At 38.2% G+C, this 24072-nt stretch overlaps 2 protein-coding genes across 4 annotated transcripts in view; one reads left to right on the top strand and one right to left on the bottom strand.

Annotated features, from left to right (window-relative positions):
* Positions 1–19876, top strand: part of LOC126756005 (probable cytochrome P450 49a1) — a 29306-nt gene extending 9430 nt beyond the window's left edge. Inside the window, exons 2-14 of the mRNA XM_050468791.1 lie at positions 2012–2188; positions 2261–2355; positions 2430–2595; positions 7741–7821; positions 7970–8086; positions 9827–9903; positions 10043–10238; positions 10408–10576; positions 12325–12494; positions 12640–12718; positions 16423–16525; positions 16791–16915; positions 19284–19876. Of these exons, the coding sequence (XP_050324748.1) occupies positions 2019–2188; positions 2261–2355; positions 2430–2595; positions 7741–7821; positions 7970–8086; positions 9827–9903; positions 10043–10238; positions 10408–10576; positions 12325–12494; positions 12640–12718; positions 16423–16525; positions 16791–16915; positions 19284–19397 (1662 nt within the window). The 5' untranslated portion in view covers positions 2012–2018 and the 3' untranslated portion in view covers positions 19398–19876. The remainder of the gene's footprint in view (positions 1–2011; positions 2189–2260; positions 2356–2429; positions 2596–7740; positions 7822–7969; positions 8087–9826; positions 9904–10042; positions 10239–10407; positions 10577–12324; positions 12495–12639; positions 12719–16422; positions 16526–16790; positions 16916–19283) is intronic.
* LOC126756006 (G protein alpha o subunit) overlaps positions 1–24072 on the bottom strand; it is a 110402-nt gene that overhangs the window by 32390 nt on the left and 53940 nt on the right. For all 3 annotated transcript variants that reach the window (XM_050468794.1, XM_050468793.1, XM_050468792.1), the window contains exon 4: positions 22433–22593. In XM_050468794.1, coding sequence (XP_050324751.1) covers positions 22433–22593 — 161 coding nt within the window. The remainder of the gene's footprint in view (positions 1–22432; positions 22594–24072) is intronic.

Below are 24072 nucleotides of genomic sequence, written 5' to 3'. Positions count from 1 at the left end.
ATCTTTTTTCCATTTTTTTTTTTGCATTTTTTGTTTTTTTTTTTTTGCATTTTCTGTTTCCTTATACCCTTAGAATTAATGTAGAAACCCACTTTACCATTGGAAGGTTTCGAAAAAGGCCCAAAAATAATAATTAGGGGTATGTCAATTTTTCAACGTTTATGTCCATCTTTGTATGCTTTTTCAGTACCTCAAACTTTAAACGCGTTTTTCTCAAAACACACTTTTTTAAACTGGCGGACATGATTCCGGTCGAACTACTCAACCGATTTGCTTAATTTTTTTTTTAATGTTGACAAAACGCCTGGCTATCGTCCCTACATTTTTTATAATTTATTGTCAATGTTATACATAACAAAATTTATGTAAAAAAAACATGGGGAAAATCAAAACAAAAAACAAAAAACCAAAAACCTTAATTACTTTTTTATTTATCAACATTTTTTCATGATTCTAGTAGGGACGATAACCATTCAGGTACTTTTTAAGAATAAATTGGGTTTTTGTGTTTCAGATGATCCAAACATGAGAAATCGTGTCCGCCAGTGAAAAAACGCATCTCATTCACCCAACCATTTCTCCGACAGATGTCATCAAAAAATTCCGAAAAAAAAATTTGTTTATACACTCCACGTTATACCTCATGATATGTGAAAAAAGTTCTATTGTAGAATAAAAATTTCTATGAAAAAAAGTAAAAAAAATAGGCCAGATTACCCTACTGACCCCTTAAAAATTACAAGAATTTTATCTTTGCTGTTGTACATATTTGAGGGGGTTTAAAACAATTTTAAGCCAGATACTAATAAAATGTTCCCTGAAATTCATTAAGGTACCTTACATACAATAACCAATCATATGGAGTAAAGTGACTCGGATGTTCTATGTTTGTTATATGGGCGCTGGGTCTAGTTCTCGCCCAATTTTATACATTTTAGGCACAAAGATTATTAGTAAATTACGCTCTCTCATTTTCGTTCGAAAAGTTCGAAAGCCTTTATACTAGTTATATGGGAGCTAAGAGAAGTATTGACACGATTCATCCCATTTTCGACACACAGACAAACTATTGTCAAAAAATGGTTGTCCCTGAATTTCAATTATATATCTCGCACATTGATTGATTTTGCGGTAAAAATTCAACTATAGGTTTCGAACTGTTTTTGTTAGTTTTGGACAATTTATAGTCATAAGATGGCATACGCTAAAGGCATTATTCGTGCAAAGTTTTATCCCGTTATTTTAATTGTTTATTGGTTTGTACACTGGAAAGAAAAGAGCCAGATGGAATTTGAAATTGTGTTATATGGGAAATGGGCTTGGATGCAGTTCGATTTTGCCCATTTTCGCTCTGTGAATGTTTTGTATCGAGTTCGGTTGACCAGGTCCTGAGATATGTAATTTTACCTAATATTGGGCGATGCCACGCCCATCGTACCATCATGGATGTAAAATTTAATGTCTCTGGCGTATTTAGTTATTATTTTATCGCACGTTTAGTAATTTTTAATAGTACCGTTGTATAGGGATTATCATCCGATTTCATCCATTTTTACACTGTCGGTAGGAAATCTTATAAGAATTGTCCGTAGCGAATTTGGCTATTGCAGCTTTGGTGGTCTGGGAGATATGTCCATGAAATCTATTATAAGGCAGGGCCATGCCCATTTTTCAAAATTTTCAGCCCACAGGTGCTCCTTGCTACTGCAAGAAGCAGAACTGATACATTCGTTAGTGTATTCTAGCGAAATCTAAAATTAATCTATCGCATATGTAATTCCTAGCAAAGCTTTTAGCTTGAAAATGTGGGTTTCACTTAATAGTAGTTTCCAAAAATTGCAATAAAGCTTGACAAAATAGTAAAACAATGTATGGCTTCCAATAATCAAACGTGGCTACCAAACGTACTGAGAAACAGTAAAAACGAGAATTCTCTTTGCCTAATTTTCCATAGAAGCACATGAAAATGTATGTGAAATTTGTAATGAAATCCCTTTCTGCAATTTTCCAGCAGAAATATGTCCCAACTACATAAAACAACAACTGCGTTGGTGAAGCGCGCCTCTTTTTCGGCTGCTGCCACGGCAATGCCAAACGCTGTAACCTTGCCCGAGGCGCTAACGCATGAGCCACCAAGAATAAATACAACAAAAGCACCAACCGTAGCAACAACCAAAGCAAAGGAGAGGTGAGTAAGGCGTGCAGAAAAAAAACAACGAATATTCAGCATTTTGTTTATTTATTTTTCTTTATATGGCAGCGCTCCGGTGTCGCATGCACGCCCCTATACAGCCGTGCCGGGTCCCTGGGGTATGCCAGTGCTGGGCAATTCATGGCGCTTTGCGCCGTTAGTTGGTGAGTTTGAGCGCAAATACATATTATATTTCATATTAAATATACATATTTATGTGTTCTTTGATTTACTGCAGGCCAATATCGCATACAGGATTTGGATAAGGTCATGAAGGAGTTGCACATCAACTACGGCAAAATAGTTAAGGTTGGCGGGTTAATAGGACATCCGGATTTGTTGTTTATCTTCGATGGTGATGAGATTCGAAATATTTTCAAAAAAGAGGAAACCATGCCACACAGGTAATTTAAATAAATATTTTTGATAATGCCAATACGGCGGCATCTTCTGATTCAAATCGTGGATAGTAGCGAAACGAACAGATAACTGGTATAAATGCAATAAGCTGGCATAAACAAAGCGAGATAAAACAACAAGAAATTATACCACTTTAATTGCGTAGTTTCAATCCGTAAACTATTATTAAATATAATTTTAATTGTTAATAGCAGATAGTTGGTTAGGTTAGATGCCTCCCGCAGTATGGCGGCGGGATCTCATTTAGACTATTGTGTTCAGTCCTTTGTGAAGCCAGACGAAAGACTACTGTTTGGATATTAGCTGTCGACAAAGCACAAATCTGTTTATGTATCATAAGTCTTGTATTTCTATTTTTGCTATTTCACCTAATTCTCTGAAAGTATGAGATCCGAGGTGTTATTGCCTTGTTGAAGTGTTGAAGCGATTTTATCTTATCTTCGTCTAAACAGCTGTTGCAGCGGGCATTCGGTAAGATATTCAATTACTGCATGAATTCCGTTTGGACAATATCCAGTTAGAACACTACAACCATCGAAAGATGGAGCTTGCTGAGAGCGAAGAGTTCACTAGACCTCTTGCGATTAACTCTGGGTCAGACGAACCTTGCACTGGTTGACTGCACTCTTGCTGATAGTGAACCAACGTTTGCTGAGCTGATTTGAATCCCAACAGTCCAGCAGTGAACCACAAGAAGCTCAAGTCTGCAATGGGTGGTGGTTCACTTCTAGTACGTCATTCTTTGAGAGAGAGTCGGTAAAAGTGTTTATGATTCCACTGTGAATATGGACAACTTTGTCGAGACTATCGCTGTAGAACAGTCATTTAGTATACAAGTACCAATCTTTATAAGTATGGCTATAAGTATTCCGCCCCTCTTCATATTATTTAAAGCCCTTTGAGTACATATTAAAAGGGTTTACATAAGGGTTATGCAAAGTTTTGTTCTGGTCACTTAAACATTAATTTTTGTTCTTAATTTGTAATTTCTCATCCGATGATAGCTCTTCATTTTATGGCGGGTACGGAATGTTTCGCCTTCTCACTTTAGCTCGCCTTCGAACGGATGTTCTTAGGCTACCCAGAGGATACTTGGTCAAAGACCGGAAGTAGTGAGCTGCTTGAGCCATGTGTAAAAGAATCGTTTCTGGCCATTCCCAAGTGAATGGCGATCTCTCTCCGTTGTGATACTCCAGCTCTGAAAGTATTCGACATAGTACCCGTCGGGGAAGCAGAGGAAGAGGAAGACCTCCACTCCGTTGGAAGGACCAAGTGGAGAAGGACCTGGCTTCGCTTAAGCGGTTTCTACGCCAATTAAGAAGAAGAAGAATTTGTAATTTCTGGAAGTTTATTGAAATGATGATAGAGCTAGAGCGAGACAAGTTAAAATCACACGAGACTTCGAAGTTGGTTTCTCTACAAACACCAGCAAAGTCCTCTGTAGGTTTACAGCTTCTATGGTAAAGACGTATCATAAGTTTTTTGTGATTGCCAAAACGTGATCTACGTTGCGCTGAAACTACAATAAAAACATACAACCGTCTATTTGCGGTCAAAATTTGTATTCACTCTCTACTCATTTATTTGTATTCTTTACTCTTGAATATTTTGAAGACGTGAGAGCATAATATAAAACGTAAAGTATTAAAAAAGAAATCGAAAGTGCGAAATCCTAAGATCCATCGTCACACTTTGATCATAAAAAACAACAATACAAAGCTAGTCGATAACCGAAGTTCAACACACAAAGAGGTGCTAAATATTTATGTAAACTTCAGACATAATTTCTTGAAAACGAATGTTATCTTACATATGTATATATGTAAACAAAAACTATCGGCTGGTGATGTTGAACATAGCTGGCGGCATGACAAAAATAATAAAAATGCATACATACGAGGGCTGCTTGAGAGAACTGTGATTTGATGATAAAATATTGCTTTTTGAAGGAAAAAAATACAGTTGAAGCGAAAACTCGGCTTGATGGCGAGTTTCCTGACACCGGCCCAGAAAAACCAACCATCAAGGATTGGTATGCTAAGTTTAGACGTGGTGAAATAATCACCGAAGCCAGTGAACGTAGTGAACGCCCAAACGAGATCCTTAACGACGAAAACATCAAAAAAAAAATCCACAAAATTATTTTGGATAACCGTAAAGTGAAGTTGTTCGAGCTTGCATGCGCCCGAAAGATATCAACTGAACAAGTACATCATATCATTCACGAACATTTGGATATGAGAAAGGTTTGCGAAAAGTGGTTGCCGCGCGAGTTCAGTTTTGACCAACGGCGAGTTGATGATTCGGAGCAGAGTTTGAAGGTTACGGCGTCTGTATTTTGGGATGCACATTGAATAGCTTTTATTGACTGCCTTGAAAAAGGAAGAACCATCAACAGCGACAAGCGTTATTGGACAGTTTGAGGGCCGAAAAACGGACGCATTTGAAGAAAAAAAGAGCTGTTTCCGCCAGACCGTGTCAAAATCAGTGAAAACGATGGCAAAAATCTATGAATTGGGCTTTGGATTGTTTCCGCATTCACCGTATTCTCCAGATCTGGCCTCCAGCAACTATTTCCTGTTCCTAGATCTCTAACGAATGCTTGAAAGAAATTTTCGTCGAATGAAGTGGTGAACGCCGAAATTGAGACATATTTAGAAGCAAAGATCATATCATACTACAAAAGTGGCATCGAAAAGTTGGAATAAAAAAAAAAGAATTATTACAAAAAAATTTGTTTACTTAAAAAAATATTCTAGGATGCTGAATGCTAATTATGTATGTTGGAATATATTTGAGTTGCGTCCCTATTCCATATCTTGTGCTCGCCTTATCACCGCGCGAATCCTTGCGTTTGCTTTTCTCTGAGACTATTTCAGTGATAAAAACTGCGCTTGGATATTTTGGAGATCCTGAAATATGGCACTTGGTATTACCTTAAACATTTTGTAACCGTGAGCAAAGCCGAGATCGGCTATAACTGTGTAAGCGATCTTTACGCCAATAAAGAAGAATAAGAAATATTATACATGGGCTCCACACAAATTTGTAATGTCGCTTCACAAAAAATAATTTTTCTCGATTTCATATTTGTTCAGCATATATAACAAAAATAAATAATAAAGTAAACAAATACAATTGCTTGTCTTTCAAGCACAATGAGGTCACGTTCAAAGTCGATATTGATACTCTATTAAAACCAATTGACAACTGAACTTAAGGCCATAATCAACAAAAAGAAACGAAATCAATAAAATCGAATATTAAAAAACTATTTTTGTAGATTGCTCGCTCGCTTTAATAGCCAGAAGCTGCAGTCTGTGGAGTGACTAGGCCTAGACGAGCGATCGACGTGCGAAAATACACGCTTGTGATATGCACATTTGAAGTGACGTCTGCGCATGTGCGACGCGCTATTTGTTATGCCGCTATATACATATGTATGAATATACTATAAATAACAAATATAATATCATATACATATATTGTATAATATATTGTAGTTATGTATGTATGCCAGTATAAAGCAAAGCATGTAACGTAGCACCTTCGCCTCAAGATTTACGATTCTAATGGAGTTACTTGCAGCCAGCGGTGCACAATTGTGTTGGTTGATAGAAATTCACACGCAAGTAATTATGTAAAGGTGTATACATATGTAGTGGATATATGTGCTTTTCACGCACGCATATTTTTTATGAATTGTGTCACTGCGTGTGGAAACCTTAAGTTGGCTTGTGGGCTCACCGGAACTATGAATGTGGCAACTATATACTGACATATATATATATATATATATATAAATATATATATTATATTTGTTTTTCCGTATTTTATTACTACAAAAATTGTTGTTGCTGCATTTTTATTTATGTAACTATTTTGCTTGTTTATGCTCGCTCCATCACGCATGTCTTGAGGCGCATGATAAGCTTACATGCCCACGTACATACATACATCTTTAGCTACAACAATAGCATATACCATCATATATACTCTCTATATACTATAATGTGATAGTTCATTCAGCTTTGAGATGAGCCGTCGTCACTGTTACCAACTTTGGGCAGGTTGGTTGGGACGTGTAAAAATTCAGTGATGAAGTTTGCTGCGTCATTGACGACAGCGCTCGTCTAGAACTTTTTCTTTTCATAATTTTATAATGCTCGCACTCATAGGAGGCCGTTAAGTCTAAGTATTTTCGGCTGTGATTTTCATGCGAAATTTTTTTAGCTTTTCTATAACATTGCATTGAAGATGTTATGACGAGGGGGATTCGAAAATATTCTGTAAACTATTCAGTAAACTCAACTGTCAGGAGTAGTTCTCACCTTTTCGAGTTCTTGGAAGTTCTCTAGGTGTATGCGCCGTTTTTTTAAGGAAAAATGTCTGACTCGCTGTTGTAAACTCGGCTACAACAGCATAAGCGCTGTCTACGTCAATAAAGAAGAATAAGATGTTATACATACTTAGAACGTTTTGGCATACGGACAATATTTGTGTTATTGACAGTAACTTAAAATATTCATATCGGCCAAAAATGGAATCAAAGCGTGATAATTTCTGAACGAATATTTTTTTTACAACCCTCGACGTGAATTAACACAGCAACAGTGTACCAATTCAGTTTTTAGCAAAGAAGCTCTATCAATGAACAATGTTTATCGATGGTGTAATGAATTCAAACGAGAGCGTAGATCACTACCAAGATGAATTTCGTGAAGGCGGCCAAAATTATTTGTTGTTCTGGAAACGGACTACTTTTTACTCCCGTACGTAAAACATAAACTAAGAGATAAACGTGCTTCGACACCTAAAGAGGCGGGTGATGCGCTTAGAACGCAAGTTTTGGGGATAACTCTATCCCCAAAAAAAAAGCTTAGAACATTGGTTCAAAAGCATGCCACAGTGTCTAGATCTTAAAGGAGGATATTTTTTTAAAACAATAGAGAGATTTTCGATGATTAAAATTTGTTTTTGTTCTTTAATCACGTACCTTTACTACATATAAAACATATATACATTTTTTTAAACCTCAAATCCTCTGCTCTCTCATTACTAACGATTTTTTTTTTATAAACATGCAATTAAATGTTGTAAATTAATTTATGAGTGTGTATCTTTTGCAGACCCTCAATGCCATCACTCAAACATTATAAGGGAAAATTGCGACGCGATTTCTTCGGCGACATCGCCGGTCTCATTGGTGTGTAAGTATTGGAAGGCAAAGCAAGAAAAGAAAGGCGATTACTTTTCCACACACACTCATACATACATACATACATATATGCAGACACTTGCGCATGCAGCGAAGTGTAATGTCAATGTAATGAATTTATGCTTGTATACTCACTTTAGACATGGCAAAAACTGGGCGCTGTTCCGTCAAGAGGTACAACAAATACTACTACAACCGCAAACGGCTAAACAGTATGTGCCGCCATTAAATGAAATTGCCAGTGAATTTATGCAAAGGTGAGGTCTTATGGATAAATAAATGTTTAGTTTAACTTTTGTTATTTATGTATATGCAGTGGTCGCCAGATTATTAGGACAGATTCTAAGAAATGTTAGAAATTATATTTTTTTGTTTTAATAATTGAGCACAATTGATTTGCAGTACGGAAAAATAAGGTTAAAGAGAGCAGCCACCAAGTTGTAGATATATTAAGAAGTACCGTTAGGCGACGATTTCTACAATAACATTCAAAAGTGCATTTCTTATAACGGGGTAATGGGGTTTTCAATAAGGGCGCTACAAAAGTAGACCGATAGGGACAGCAAACGAAGCCATATTTTTTCCCGCTCTTTTGACATTTCTCTTCAGTAAGATTTGCCATTTCATCATGGAAAGATATACGACGCAACAACGAGTCGAAATTATTAAAATACCGAAATTCGGTGTTCGCTTTAAGAGCGCTACGCCCAATTTATGGTCGTCATAATCGTCCTGTCAGATGAACAATTGAGCGTCTAGTGGAAAAATTTGAATTCACAGGCACAACACAAAATGTTCCCGTGCCAGTGTGACAAAAAAGTGCCCGTAGTTTCGATAATATTGCTGCCGCTGGCGCATCAATTGAGGAAGACCCAAATCAGTCTCTCACACCTCGTTCTCAAGCGTTGGGCATCTTTGTGACGTCGTTGTGGCGAATTTTGCGAAAAGATCTTGACCTACATCCTTACAATATCAAATTGACGCAAGAACTGAAGCCGCTTGACCACCAGAATCGTCGTATGTGCGTGAATTGGGCTGAGCAACAACTTGAAAATGATCCGGATTTTCATCGAAAAATCATCTTTCAGCGATGAGGCTCATTTCTGGCTGAATGGCTTCGTCAATAAGCAAAATATGCGTTATTGGTCAGGCAGCAATCCACACATACTCCATGAGTCACCATTACATCCCGAAAAAATTACAGTTTGGTGCGGTTTATGGGCCGGCGGCGTCATTGGGCCGTACTTTTTCTGTGATGATCAAGACCGGCACATGACTGTGAATGGGAACCAAATTTTTTTAGCCCGAATTGGATGATATGGACTTGGACAATAGTGATTCCAACAGGACGCCGCCACAAGCCACACAGCAAATGTCACAATCGATTTATTGAAAACCATGTTTGGTGAACGTGTTATCTCACGAAATGGCTCAGTCGTGCGTCAAGTCTATGATCTATGCTAACAAGCCAGCGACGATTGATGAACTTCGTACGAATATCGAACATGAAATTGCAGCAGTCGGCCGATTTATGCTTGAAAACCGTAGAAAATTGGGTCTGAATCTGAACTTCTGCAAGCGTGCCCGTGGTGGCAAAAGAAATCGAGTCCCAAACATAATGGCACCGAATGACCGTTCACAGGCAGAGAGAATTTCATTGATATCCCAAACCGTTTTTGTAAACCTCTTATTGAAATCACCGTTACAAACAGACAGACGAACATTGTAAAACCGACTCAGATCAAATACATAGTAAGTGCTGAAAATAAAGCAGATTTACGAAAATAAGCGCTAGAATTGGCAAAAATTATTAGCATTCCTAATAATATGACCACCACTGTATATACTAACAGCACCAAAATATATTATGTAGCACAATTTTTCAAATTTTAGTTAAATGAGGCGTCAAAAAAGAGACAAGAAAATACAAAGTAAACTTGTATGTAACATAATACCGTTACTTGCTAATCTTTTTGCGTGTAAATTATAAATTACAGAGTACATGAAATGCGCAATGAAAAGCATGAGCTGCCAGCGAATTTTCTGCACGAATTACACAAATGGGCGTTGGAATGTGAGTAAAATAAATTGTAATAAATGTAAAATGTCTGGCAGGACACTAATGTTTTATATATCTATGTATATGTATATGTGTATGGAGCCCAAGCTTTAACTGAAAATATCATTTTGTACGTGTTGCTCTCGCCTGACAGCTGTGGGACGCGTGGCATTGGACACACGCCTTGGCTGCTTGTCGCCAGATGGCAGTGAGGAGTCGCAACAAATCATAAACGCCATAAACACTTTCTTCTGGGCCGTGCCGGAATTGGAGCTGCGCATGCCACTGTGGCGTTTCTATCCGACCAAGGCGTATCGCAGTTTCGTCAAGGCGTTGGATCAGTTTACCGAGTAAGTTGATGGTCAAGGTGATGGTTGTTGTTGTTGTTGTTATTGTTCTTGATATATTTTTATAATAATTAGTTGTTACTATAGTACTATAGAGCCTATTTATAGTACTATAGATTAGTATAAATGGCATAACGTTTAATTAAGTGGCGTATTTCATTTCACTCCATAGAATTTGCATGCGAAACATAAGTCGCACAATGGATCGCGAAGATGCTGCGCTGGCGTTGCCGCATTCCGCCGGCGCTGATTCGATTGTGGGACGCATTGTGCGCAAAACCGGCAACCGCAAATTGGCAGCTGTGTTGGCGTTGGATTTATTCTTGGTTGGCGTGGATACGGTGAGCTTTTATAAATTTAATGAAAAGTGTATGCTTTTTTTAATGATGAGTAAGGAATATTAATTATATAAATATAAGCCGATATGCAGATACTCAACTTATAAAATATATTTACACATGTATATACATATATACGAGGTTTGCCTTTTAATTTCGGTATTAGAGAACAAAAACGAATATTAATTATGGAAAATCATATCATTTTTATAAATATATTCCATTAAATATATTTTGCAAGCGTTTGAACCAATTGTCGAAGCGCTTTTGCCACTTTTATTGAGGTATCTCCAGAACATAAGTTCTGAACCCAGCTACTACCTCTTCAGGTGTCGAGAAACGTCGACCTTTCAGTTTATTTTTTAAGTACTCATAAAATCGCTCTTTTGAGTGCTCAAAAATACAGTTGTCTCAGTCGATGTGTGAAAGTTTGTATTGTTTTGGTGAAGAATGATGCGTCTTAGACGGTTGATTTTTCTTATTTCTGGAAAGACAATTGGGAAACAGAATTTACTGCCCTGCATTGTTACGGCAGTGCAATTTTTCCAGAAAACAGGAAACCATTTGCTTAGAAGTACTTCGTGCACTTCAACTGATGAAAATATTGAACAAAAAAATAAAAGATTTAGTGCTTGAAGATCGTCAGGCTAGTATTAGAGAAATGGAAAGAGAGCTCGTCGACATCTCTCGTTAGTCCGTTCGAATGGTTTTGATGGATCGTACCGATAAAGCTGAATTTTGTTTTTTAAAAAGAGTACCGTAAACAGTTCTCTTTGGAGATGTTTGATCATTCGAACTCCGATCCCACATTCTTGGAGAGCATTATAACTGCCGATGAGACATGAATTTATGAGTTTGACATGCAAACAAGTCAACAATCATCGGAATGGAACCCGGTTTTAGTCGATCGGAGAGATAAAACAAAATTCCCTGAAGGAGCTGAAGGCCATTCCAAAAAGTCGTTATTAAAAGTGTTTTGTGGACTGGAAAAGTCGTTGGCATAAGTCGTGTATTACAACTAAGTATACGTAAGATCTTTTAACTTCGTAATTCGTAATCGGCTCCCTAAACTTTAAATTCGTTCTTCTCCGAACACTGTATTGAGAGTCGGTAGAACATTTTTAGATATATTTAGCAGGAAATGATCGAAGGAATAAGATTTTCGTTAATAACTTTGATTTTTAAGCCAATTTGCACTAGACATTTTTTCACAAAAAAAAAAAAAACAAATTTTTCGGGAAAAAAATATTCACCAGTCCTACGACTAATAATATTATTTTTAAGTTTTGGATTAGAGATAATTTTAAGCTGAAAATTATTTTCACTTACACACTTTTTTTCGGAGGTCTACGCTTATTAAAGTATCTTAAATTCTGCTAAAATAACGATATTAATGGTTTAATTATATAAATAATAATTAATTATACATTTATTAATTATTTTTAATTATTTTTTGGTACTTTAAAATATTTTAAAATTTAATGAAAATTTCCTAAAATAATCGATTAATATTTTCAATATTTTTCATGTATTCTTTTAATTTAATAATTACAATAATTAATGGATTTTCCGCATTTTTTATTGAGTTCACTGGTTTTTCTCCATTTTTAATAAATTAATGCAATTTTATTTTATGATAATTTTTTTTTTTTTGTCTCATGCATTTCATTATATTTATTATTTTCTTGCCAATTAATTGAATTTTATGCGCCTCATTCAGAATTATTACATGTATTAATTGGCCATTGCAGACCTCCGTTGCCGTTTCGTCGACCATTTATCAATTAGCGAAAAATCCCGATAAGCAGCAGAAGCTTTACGAAGAATTGCGAAGTGTATTTTCAACGCGTGAAGCAGAAATCGATCAAAGCGCTTTGGAGCAAATACCTTATTTGAGAGCCTGCATAAAAGAGACTTTGAGGTGCGCTATTTTTAAACACTATCAAGTGTATGCGTATCTACATACATACATATGTATGTATGTAAAAACATATATGAAAGCAACAAGTATTATATTTAATGCAAAACGAATTATATTTTATTGTTGTTGTGCTTGTTATTTGCAGAATGTATCCAGTTGTCATTGCGAATGGCAGAAGTTTGCAAACAGACGCTGTAATTGCTGGCTATCACATACCCAAAGGTGTAAGTATATAAATAATAAATGTGTATAAGGGTGAGGCAAAAGAAACTTATATCGAATTTATGGGTTAAACTGAACATAAACAGGCATTCAACAGGATATCATATCATTCACGAATATTTGAAAAAATCCATGAATTAGGCTAGGAATTGCTGCCGCATCCACTGAATTCTGCAGATCTGGTTCCCAGCGACTATTTCCGTACTCAGATCTCAAAAGAATGTTCGCTGGGAGGAAATTTTCGTTGAATGAAGAAGTGATCGCCGAAACGGAGGCCTATTTTGAAGCAATAGAAGTTGGAGGGTCGCTATAATTCGTATATCAACCTTGCAAGGAATTTGCCGAATTTTGTCAAAAAATGTGTTTCACTATGGTAGGACGGAGACTTTTCAGTTGACCTATTATATACTAAGAAAAAAGCAGGCCATAACTTCGATTTTATGGTTTTTTTTTTGGCTCACCATAATGTGTATGTAAGTATACTATACATAGTATATATCAAGATGTTTTTACGTAGGTGTATGTTATATGCAGGTAGGCTGCATGCTATAAATAGAAAATATTCGGAGGATAACATATGTACACTTATTAAAAGATAGACTAAAAGAAGATTTGCAATAATCCCCATATATGCCGCATAATTTAGTCTTGATGCTTAAAGAAATTTCAATCAGTCGATAATACAAGTACTTAGTCTTCGTGTCAGTTTAACCATACCACTAGTTCATTCGACTGGTTTGGAACTTAGCTATGATTGTCACTAAATTTCTTATGAAGAAGTATTAAATTTCTGTTGTTGTTGTTGCAGTGAAATAAAACAGTTCCTTAATATTTTAATAAGAATGCGAACAAGTTAGTACAGCACGTGATCTTAAAGTTTAGGCTATTTTCCGTTATATGGAACTATCTGGGGAACTGTTGTGGTAACTGTTATGGTAAAGTCATTAAAATTTCTTGAATTTAACGATGCTTTTCAATTGCCATTCTGCAGCACCTGCCTACTATTTGAGAAGCTATTTGTACATATTCGATTTATTAATATTTTGTTTAGCACGGACACGCACCTTTTATCAGATTTCCTCGAGTAATGGTCAACTTCTACCTTAAAATACTAGGAAATTCCTAAATATTTTGGCATCATTCAAAGAAAATGTAAATTATTAAAGAAGACAGAAATTGGGAGTTTTCCCTGAACATAAAACATATGTTTCCATACCTTTAAGGCAGAGTTTACAATCATCACATATGACATGGTAAGCAATATATCCCCTGTCAGGATTATAAAGCATTATTCCTTAATGATTCATAAAGATCTTAAGTAAACCGTGTTGATAATACCCGAGTGATCTATTTTTTAATTTGTAGAGATTAAGTGTCCGTTATAAGCTTAGAGCCAGTACAAGAAATGCAGTACTGTGAAATTCCTATGGCTGCTGTTAGATGAAAACGCTTAACAGTTGTTGTTGGGTTAATCAAATCGTAATCTAGGTCCCTATTCATTCTTTATTTTCCAATGGTGCTGACTTTTACTGAATTAACTATTCGAAGACGAGAAAAAAACTAACCATTTCAGCGCTCAAAATATTTCAACAAACAACAGTCTCGGTTCAACTAATGTTGGGTTTGATTCTACGTGTTCGCCTATCAAGATTTTAAGAAATGGTTTTTATTCAGTCGAGGAGTTTCATGAGGCATATGCGTTTTCTTCTTTAGTGAAAGGAGTATCTCCCCAACCCTTTATATTATAATTTCCTTACTTCTTTGAATGGAGCAACAAAGGACTGCAGATCCTTTGAGTATAACTAAATAACAGTTACAACTTTGGTGTGAACATTTTACCTTATTTTACTGAAATTAACTTGGATCACTGCGACGCGGAGTCTACTCTTAGCGGCACCTTCTCCGCGCAGATACCTTCAAAACATATGTGAGTGTGGCGGGCGGAGTCGTTAGAGAAGCGGTGCAGTGAGCTTTTTTACGGAAAGATCGAAGCTCATGGGTACGGTTGGAGGGAGAGTCTTCGGGAGCTCTCAATCACCTTTTGTTTCAGACTGCCAAACTACTATAGTGTCCTTACAAAAGTGGCAGTCATAAAGGTAGCAGCAGATGTACTCTTCCAAAGTGTAACCTCGTTTAGGGAGGTAAGCATCCAGGCCTTGAGCTCGCTGACTGCTCTAAGTTAAGTTTCAAGGAATGTATGACCTCACTAGCAGTAGCATCAAGCTACTTCCATATTAAACTTGTTTGGGTGTCTGGCCGCTTCGGAATCATCGGAATTGTAAAACCGGACTTATGGAAAATGGACCTATGGGCTTTGCGCGAGTTCAGCAAGCGTGGGTCAGCAACCAGTAACCCGTCTTGCCCAGAGTGAAACGTAAAAGGTCCATTGAACTGCTAGCTCTTTGTAAGGCTCACATCGACGCAATGATAGGCGTCCTAACTTAACACTGTCCCATTTGCACTCATGCGATGAAGGTGGACACAATTTGTCAAAAATGTGTTGGAAACAAATAGACTCTTTCTCGTCTACTGTCCAGCTGTTGCATGACTAAGATTGAAAGATCTCGGTCGCCAAACTTTTCAGGAGAAGTTCTAGGTATCACAACGGACAAGCATCTCCAGTTGGCCAAGTGAGATTTTTCGTGGTCTTACGAGAAATCTGCCTATTTACCTAACCTACCCCACTGAAATAATTTCTCAATGACGATAAAAGGAATCCGCAGACTGCTCTTTGTCCAATACAATTTATATTTATAAAACGGAGCTTTGGAATCTGTCCTGTCTCAGGTTCCGTAGATAAAATTTGGAATCTTTCCTTATTATATTTCAGGTTTAGATAAGATTTGTTTTGATGATTCTTATGCAACACTGACGAGTTTCATAAGCAGTATTTATTATTTTCCTATATTTGAAGGCATTTCGTCTTCGAACTCTGCGGTAAAAATGTATTCTTTAAAGCTCAATCTGATCACTTTTTAAAATTTCAAAGTAGCACTTTCGGTGGTTATTCATAGAAAGTTCAAAGGACCGAATGAGGTTCGTTTGAAAGAGCTTGTTCATTATACTAGTTCTTCGTAGACATCGTTGTCACCAAAGAATGTCTGTATCAGCGCAAAGTACATATCCGGTCAAGGACAACATTCGCTAAAACTATTTAACGAATGTTTTATGTCACTACAAAAACAACAAAATCTTCGTAGACAAAAATATGCGAAAAATTAAAGTTTTTTAAGTAAAATGTTGGTTATTTTTTACATATCGTTCTGCTTTAAAAATAATTCGTTACTTCTGCATCTAAAAAACAGCAATTTTTTTGTGAGTCTATTAAATAAAGCAGGTCGGAGATAAATTATATCTTTCGAAATCATTGAAAATGTACCACTTTACAAATATTAGAACAACAAGCCATAGCCGTTACACTGCCACACCCAGGGTACACACACACACACACACACACACACACACTCACACAAAACATTCAAAGACCTGGTGCCGACGAGCTCCCCTCTGAATGTCTAAATTTTAATAATCTTAATTGCTTAGCACCTACTAACCAAACGCTGGGCGACAAGTGCCCATAAACACATAAATCAAATATCACTTTAACGGTATTTTCTTTCGTTCTATTTATTTACCCACTCCCACCATGGACTTGCGTATGCACAAATGTTTATTGGTGTTGTTTTTTTTCTTTCTTTTTTTTCAGACACATGTCATATTCCCGCATCTGGTGGTGTCCAATGATCCCGCGTACTTTCCAGAACCGAAACGTTTTCTGCCCGAACGTTGGCTGAAGCGAGGCGAAACGAGTGAGTTGCCATGCCGAGCATTCATTGCATGTGTCAATGCCAATTGACACAGAAGACAAAAACAAAATACACACACACACACGCTAGCCCCACTCAACCGCAGAGTGTAAAATAAAAGAAAAGTTAAAAAAAATAAAAACAAATTAAATGTCGGTGCAAATTTCGCGCACGAAACGCCTCCAGGCAGTGTGCGCGCGCGTGTGTGTGTGTGTATGCGCGTGTATTGCAATCTAGTCATGCCTTACATTTTCATTACAATCCGTAGGTGCCGAATGCCCACATGCCGGACGTAAAATTCATCCCTTTGTCAGTTTACCGTTTGGCTATGGCCGACGCATGTGTGTGGGACGTCGGTTTGCCGAAATTGAATTGAATATGCTGTTGGCGAAGGTGAGTATCGCGCACAATGTGCAAATGAATGAATGCGCGAATGCACAAACATGAAAGAGGGGTTTCACTAAGGTCATATCAAAGCTCGAGGCAAACAGATGGTACTCTTTGAGAGCTCATTTCATTTTTAAGCATTGGCAAGCCACTTGGAGGCCTTTGGTGTGGAATAGTGACGTATGGGGCACAAAAGAACCGGTTTCCTAAGATAAATAGATGAAGACCCACCAAGCCCCAGCATATTGATATATTCCAATACACTGCTAGAAGCTAGTGAGGCGTGTGATCCTATTAGGAAACATGGATCCAAGGGGCCTAACTAAATCAGCGAACCAAAAAATTAACTTAGATGAAGTGGAACCTATTTACGAAAGCCGAACCGGAGAAATTCGTGCAACATTAAAATCATTACGAAATAACGCAATAACATTCCGAAGCGTGAGGCTATTCGTAAATTTATGGAAGTCCGAAAAATGATTTCCGAAACTCCGAAAAATAAGTCCGAAGTAGTAAAAAATGATTTAAAACAAATCGAAAATCATTCCAATTCACATCAGGATATTGGCCTGTAAGAGTAAATCGTACGAATTGTCGTAAAATTTATGAAAGTACGAAAAATGATTTCCGAAACCCCGAGAAGTAAGTCTGAAGTAGTAAAAAATGATTTCAAACAAACTGAAAATCGTTCCGCTTCATAGCTGGACATTGACCTGAAAGAGTAAATCGTACGAATTCATAAGAACAAACAAATAATTTGCATAAGTAACGAGCCTCTATACGCCCCTAGGCAATCGGCTTAAAAATACTAGTTACTAGCACACTATAGATCTATTCGAATATAAGTGCATGTCAATAAACCTCTACGAAAAGGACTATAGGCTTGAGTGAAGTTGCAGCTTAAGGATCGCTGATTGGACAGCTGTGCGACATAACCATAACCTTATGTTATTAACTTCAAATCGAGTTGTGAAAACCGAGTTTTGAACTTTTTTGGACCTCTGAAACCTTGTATCATCGAAACCATACCACATATTTTGGAACTAGAATAGCATCGAGTCTAAAACCGTACCGCTTCTAAGTGATTGGAAGCTACCAACATTTTGATGCGACATCAAAAACTGTAAAGCACAGCCCACTCCATTTAGAGTTCGGATGCATATCGAGCATTTGAGCCTTGCTGGTTATCCGTTTAACTTTCATAGACAACGGCGAAATTCTCTAACGAATTGGAGTCGCTTTGACCGATATGTGTTCAAATGCAGTCTCATCAGCAGGCTTTGTTTGCAAGGTTTTGGACTAGTCAGATCTTGAGCCCTTGGAGTTGGCTCCAACCTGCTCAAGCGGGCTGGACCCTCGATGAGTATCGTGCTGGTTAAAAGCCGAATGCGGGAAGTACTGACACTTTGTCAGTTGAATGTGGAGTGACATCGCACCCGTGTGCTGGAGCTAAAGTACGGCAGAGGTTTTAGATGGGCCTCGAACACTACCAAGGTGATTAGTGTGTATTCCACACTGTCAATTGAGCATTTTGATCCGCATTGATTTGTGCTTTGAACCCCGTGGAGTAAGGCTGTCGTTAGCAGATACCCACGTTAAACTCCCCGGACGTTTTACAGATCTTGGATACAGTACAAAGTCCTGATATAATAATTTCCAGGCTCAAACGGTCAAGTTCTTGTAAACTTCGACAAATCAACTGTTAAACGACACCAGTTTTACCACTGAAGAATTGACTCAATCATGCTCGATCGTGACCAAACGTGAGATAACAGAATATCGTTGCAGATTATGAATTTCCACAAAAGTACGTGAATTCAAAACCGGTACGGGAATCTCAATGCAACGCAATCCCAAAAACTATTTGAGAAATGTTTCAAGCAATAGAGACAGTAAAAATGCGTCCTCAACGACACCGACACTTTTCTGTTCTCGCGGCAGTCGTTTCTAAGTAAACAGAATGGACCCGGATTTCTAACTGACCAAGGACCGTTAACTCGGAGGTATTCCTAGAAATTAAGTCAGGAATATTTTATGGCGTTATAGCAACAACAGCGACGCTTCGCAATCGGAAGCCGCTTTACTCAGATGGTCGTGATTGTAGGCCCAAAAACATCTTTATTGCCCAGCAAAATGTGCACAAGCTTCATGCTTTTGGAAATGCAACGTCAGGGTTGAACTCTACGAAAAATAATGCACGCAAAAACAATAAAAACAACTCGTTGTTAATCACATTGCAATGCTGCGTTGTGAAATGGTTTGCACTTATCTAAGCATATCTAGTATATGCACTTAAGCCACTTGGCCATTTTAAGGCAAACGCTCGCATCACACATGTGTCATCTCATTTTGTTTATGCTTGTTTTCGTTGCAGATATTTCGAAAATACAAAGTGGAATACAATTCCGGCGAATTAGTGTACAAAGTGAATTCAACCTACATTCCAGAGTCGCCACTTAATTTCAAATTGACGCTAAGGGCTGAGTAACGCACGAGCTGCTTTGTTGGAGAGGCGGTGCCGATGCGCAGAGGGTAAGGCAGGCAGGCAGGCAGGCAGCAGGTTCAACAGTGTTGGTGTAGAATTTGCCAAAATCACTAGCCAGCGGCGTTGCAGCGCAGCATAATGTGAGCGTGGGAGCGTATGAGTTTGCATTTTCAATATTTGCACTGTTAGTACGTTGCTGTTGTTGTTGCTGCTGTTATTATTATCGTTCAATATTATACTTTAGTCTCGCCAATATGGTTGTAATACGTGCTGCTCGTACAATATTTGCTCAGCGCAAATGCAAATTATGCCAATGCTTTGTATAAATTATGGAGCTTATGGTCGTATCATATTTAGTTATAGTTATATATACACATGTATTATATTATATTATATATTTCTGGTACGTGTAGTTTAGTTTTTTACATATCTAAAATTAATGGAAATCTCATATAAAAATAATAATTATATAACAATTTTGATAAAGCTCACAAGATATATTAAAAAGCTTAAAAAATGTTTGTCAATAGGTGGCGCTATATTCTTTTGAAGCTTTTGGTTGGTCTAAGTGTTACAAAAAAGTTGATATATGTATAAGCTTAAATCGAGACGTTCAAAGGCTCGTTGGGCTGTGCATAATGGGAGCTTTAAGAACAACTTCAACGACGGCTCTTGAACTCGTACTAAACCTGCCACCCTCTTCGCCAAAAACTGCGCGTCAAAATCGGAGGGACGACACTGGCTGCAAGAAAATTTACATATGGAACCTTCGAACATAGCCCGGTGGGTAACGGCGCTTGGCAAACATCGACTACATGATTCCACTTTTCAACAGGGAAAGGAAGTTCAAAGTAAACATAGAAAAAGATGGTTGGCGTAAAGGTATGCTAGCTAGATGGCTCGAAAGTAGAGATGGAGTTGGTGCGGGTATATACTGTTCAGAGTTAGGCATAAGGCAACTCAAGTATATTTCAAACTGAGGTCTTTGCTATTGCGACAGCCGCAGAGCTGGCCTCTAATGTACCTGCAGGCAATTCCAGGGTCAACATCTTCGTAGACAGTCAAGCAACAATCAAGGCAATAACCTCGTATCGCATATCGGCCAGAAGGGTCTTGGGAAGCAGGGCAGCAGTAGAAATTGTTGCCAGAAGCAAGCAACTTGCCTTCTAATGGGTGGCAGACATCGAGGGCAATGAAATAGTGGACGAGATTGCCAATAATGGTGTAAGGCTAACCACCGAAAACGTGATCAACATTGGGAAACCCATGTATTGTCTATACGACGATTTGAACAGAGGCATGGTAAAGAAAATCAAAACCCGATGGAACGAGCTATCTGGTTGCAAAACTGCAAAAGTCATGTGCGAAACGATAGATCGGAATAACACAAAATTCCTATTGGCTCTCGATAAAAGAGATTGTAGAGACTGTAGGACCATGATCGGAATACTAACTAGTCACTGTCTGGTCGATAGATAAATCGAGAAGACTGCAGGAAATGTCTAGAGCAAGGCACCAGGGAAACAATGAAGCATCCGTTGTGTACTTGTCCTGTATTAGCTCGACTACGCTGTAAGCATCTGGGGTCCCTACGGTATGATACACTGGAGGAGGTATCGATAGTGAGGCCACAGAGTTTGTTGAAATCCGCGTCAAGCGGTGGGATCCTCATGGACCTAGTAACTGAAATCCATCAGGTATCGCAAAGAATCATTGCACTACCAGATTAATCTAACCTAACCTAATTCGAGACGGCAGTAAATGTAAAATGTCGAGTAGTGTTTATTATTGGCCACCACATCAATATACCTTATGCCATAATCGGCCTTACAACTACAGTGTAAAGTCAATGAGTTACCCATGGGTTACAAGGTGTCTACGGTCACCTACCTTGATTAGACATTATGCTTTTCATTACTTACATCCATAAGAATTCGATTTGGTTGTATGAGCCCGCAGAACCCGTGTGTGTACTCGCGGTCGGTATCAATACTAGCCCAGATAATCAGTATTGGGAACAGAACTACTGCAAGCCCGAGTCTATTTCTCGGGGCCGTAACTTAGGAAAGCTTACTGAATACTTCGATATTTTCTAGAAGCAAGTATTTGCGGTCAAAAAAGCGGCTGAGATAGCTAACCAGCAGGAAACAACTTAAAGAAGTTCGATATATATGTCGACAGAGAGGCAGCAATTAAGGCAATAATCTCAGATCGCATTACGCAAGAGAACTTCCTTAACAGGGAGACAGTATATGTAGTGGCTGCCGGAAAGCGGCTCCATATATACTGGATACGAGGTCACAAAAGAATTCTGGGCAACGAAATAGCTGACGAGATTGCCCATTGTATTGGGCCTAATGGGCCTAAGAAATTTGGTTCGTCATGACATGAAGCTCACTTTTGGTTGAATTGATACGTTAATAAACAAAATTTTCGAAGTTTGAGTGATGATCAACTGCACGCTATTGTTGAGACGCCGTTACATCCTAAAAAGGTGACTCTTCGATGTGCTCTATGGGCGAAGGGGAGCATTGGTCCAAATTTCTTCAAAAATGAAGTCGGTCGTAATTTTGAAGCCAATAAAGAACGCTATAAAGCCATTTTTCGTGACCTTAGGTTCCAAAAAGACGGCGCTATACAGCCAACGAAACAATCAATTTATTGAAGGAACTTTTTGGTGACAGCACCATCTTACGCCCGTGAACTATTTTTATGGGATTATAAAAATCGCTTGCATACGCAGATAAGGCCGCGACAGTTGACGACTTGGAAAAGATTACTCGGTGCGTTATACGGCAACAATTGCTGCAAAAAATGGTCGAAAATTGAACATCTCGGCTGGTATGTACTCGAGCTAGCCGTGGAGGACTCTTGTCGGAAATTTTTGTTAAAATGAAGCTAAATTCTTGGCCACAACTTTAAATTGTATGCCCAAAAAACGACCCTTTACTAACGCATATATTTGAATTAAGTCATTTAGTCGACTAGTTGTTGTATTTGTAAATCAAATTAAATGGTTATAAAAATAATGTACTCACTATTTAGCTGAATCATTCAATTGATATTCGTTGCTACGTGAGAAGCACTCTTGAACGCCAACTTCCTGCCACAATCGTTTCATGGCAGCCAAAAGCTCCTCTGAGAATGGTTCCGTGTCGTGCATGCGTTGGCAAACATCAAATACCATTTTTGCATCATTCTGAAAGCAATAAAGGAAATACATAAGAGCACATACACAAACACACATATACATATATATTTATATACACCAACGTAAGTTTATTAATGTCCTTAGAAATAAGGATATGTATGCAGACATATGTACCAACTGGCAAGACACTAAAACTGTGTAGATTAACTTTCTTATATACATACATACAAATGTATGTATATTGTATTGTGTGTATGTTGGCCTGTTGGGATATTAAAACATGGCAAGCGGAATGTGAGAGTATGACAAACGGAAAATGTAATGGCAGCTGCAATTCGCAAAGGACATCGAATGTAATAACGTCAACGCATACTCACACAGGCACAGACATGTATAGTTGCCACAAAATGTTACCACGCATGCATGTGTGTGTATGTGCATTCGTAGTTACTCTCAACGCCACTTGCCACAGACAGCATCCCTAAAGCCATAACAGTTAAGATATGCATACGTGTGGCTTTGTTTGGTTGTGTGTTTGAGCTATGGCTGCATCAATACCCACAAGCCACAACCTCAGCCCACATTTACACACTTAGACTTCGGCTCTTTAGCGTATTAATACATATACACACGTGGATATTTAACAAAGATTGAGTCAAGATCACTCGTTCTACGAGTATACATGGTGAGCTGAAGGAGCAAGTAAGCTTTTAAGCTCAATGAAGTAGTACAACGAGTTTATTGTGCTTTAGATTAACTGAGTTCAACGTTATACGCCGTCTATAACTGGTTCATTTTCATCCTTTCCTTGATTTTCTGTAAGGAGCACCAATCTCTTCATCTTCTTTATTGGAAGAGTTTCTTTTTCGTAGTGTGGCGCAAATTTTAGATTCCAAGTGTAGCCAGGTCTTTCCAACGGAGTGGAGGTCTTCCTCTGCTTTTCCCGGCGGGTACTGCGTCGAATACTTTCAGAGCACGAGTGTTTTCGTCCATTCGGACGACGCGGAGCCGCTGTCTGTTAATTCGCTGCACTCTGTCAATGTCGTCGTATAACTCATTCAGCTCATCGTTCCATCGAATACGATATTTGCCGTTGCCAATGCGCAAAGGACCATACATTTTTCGCAGAACCTTTCTCTCGGGAACTTGCTACGTCGACTCATCAGATGTTGTCATCGTCCATGCCTCAGCGTCATATAACAGGACGGGGCATAATGAGTGACTTATAGAGGTTGGTCTTTGTTCGTCGAGAGAGGACTTTACTGCTCAATTGTCTACTCAGTCCGAAGTAGCACTTGTTGGCAAGTGTTATTCTATGTTGGATTTTGAGGCTGACATTGTTGTTGGTACTGGTTCCAAGATAGACGAAATTATCTACAACTTCGAAGTTATGACTGTCAACAGTGACATGGGAGTGACAAAGGGTATTTGGACTTGCCCTCGTTCACCACCAGACCCATTTGCTTCGCTTCTTTATCCATTCTGGAGAAAGCAGAACTAACGGCGCGGTTGTTGAGGCCAATGATA

This window comes from Bactrocera neohumeralis, chromosome 4 (assembly GCF_024586455.1).
Source record: "Bactrocera neohumeralis isolate Rockhampton chromosome 4, APGP_CSIRO_Bneo_wtdbg2-racon-allhic-juicebox.fasta_v2, whole genome shotgun sequence".
Taxonomy (NCBI): domain Eukaryota; kingdom Metazoa; phylum Arthropoda; class Insecta; order Diptera; family Tephritidae; genus Bactrocera; species Bactrocera neohumeralis.
Note: the sequence above shows the minus strand (reverse complement) of the source record. Positions and strands in the feature narration are given on the sequence as shown.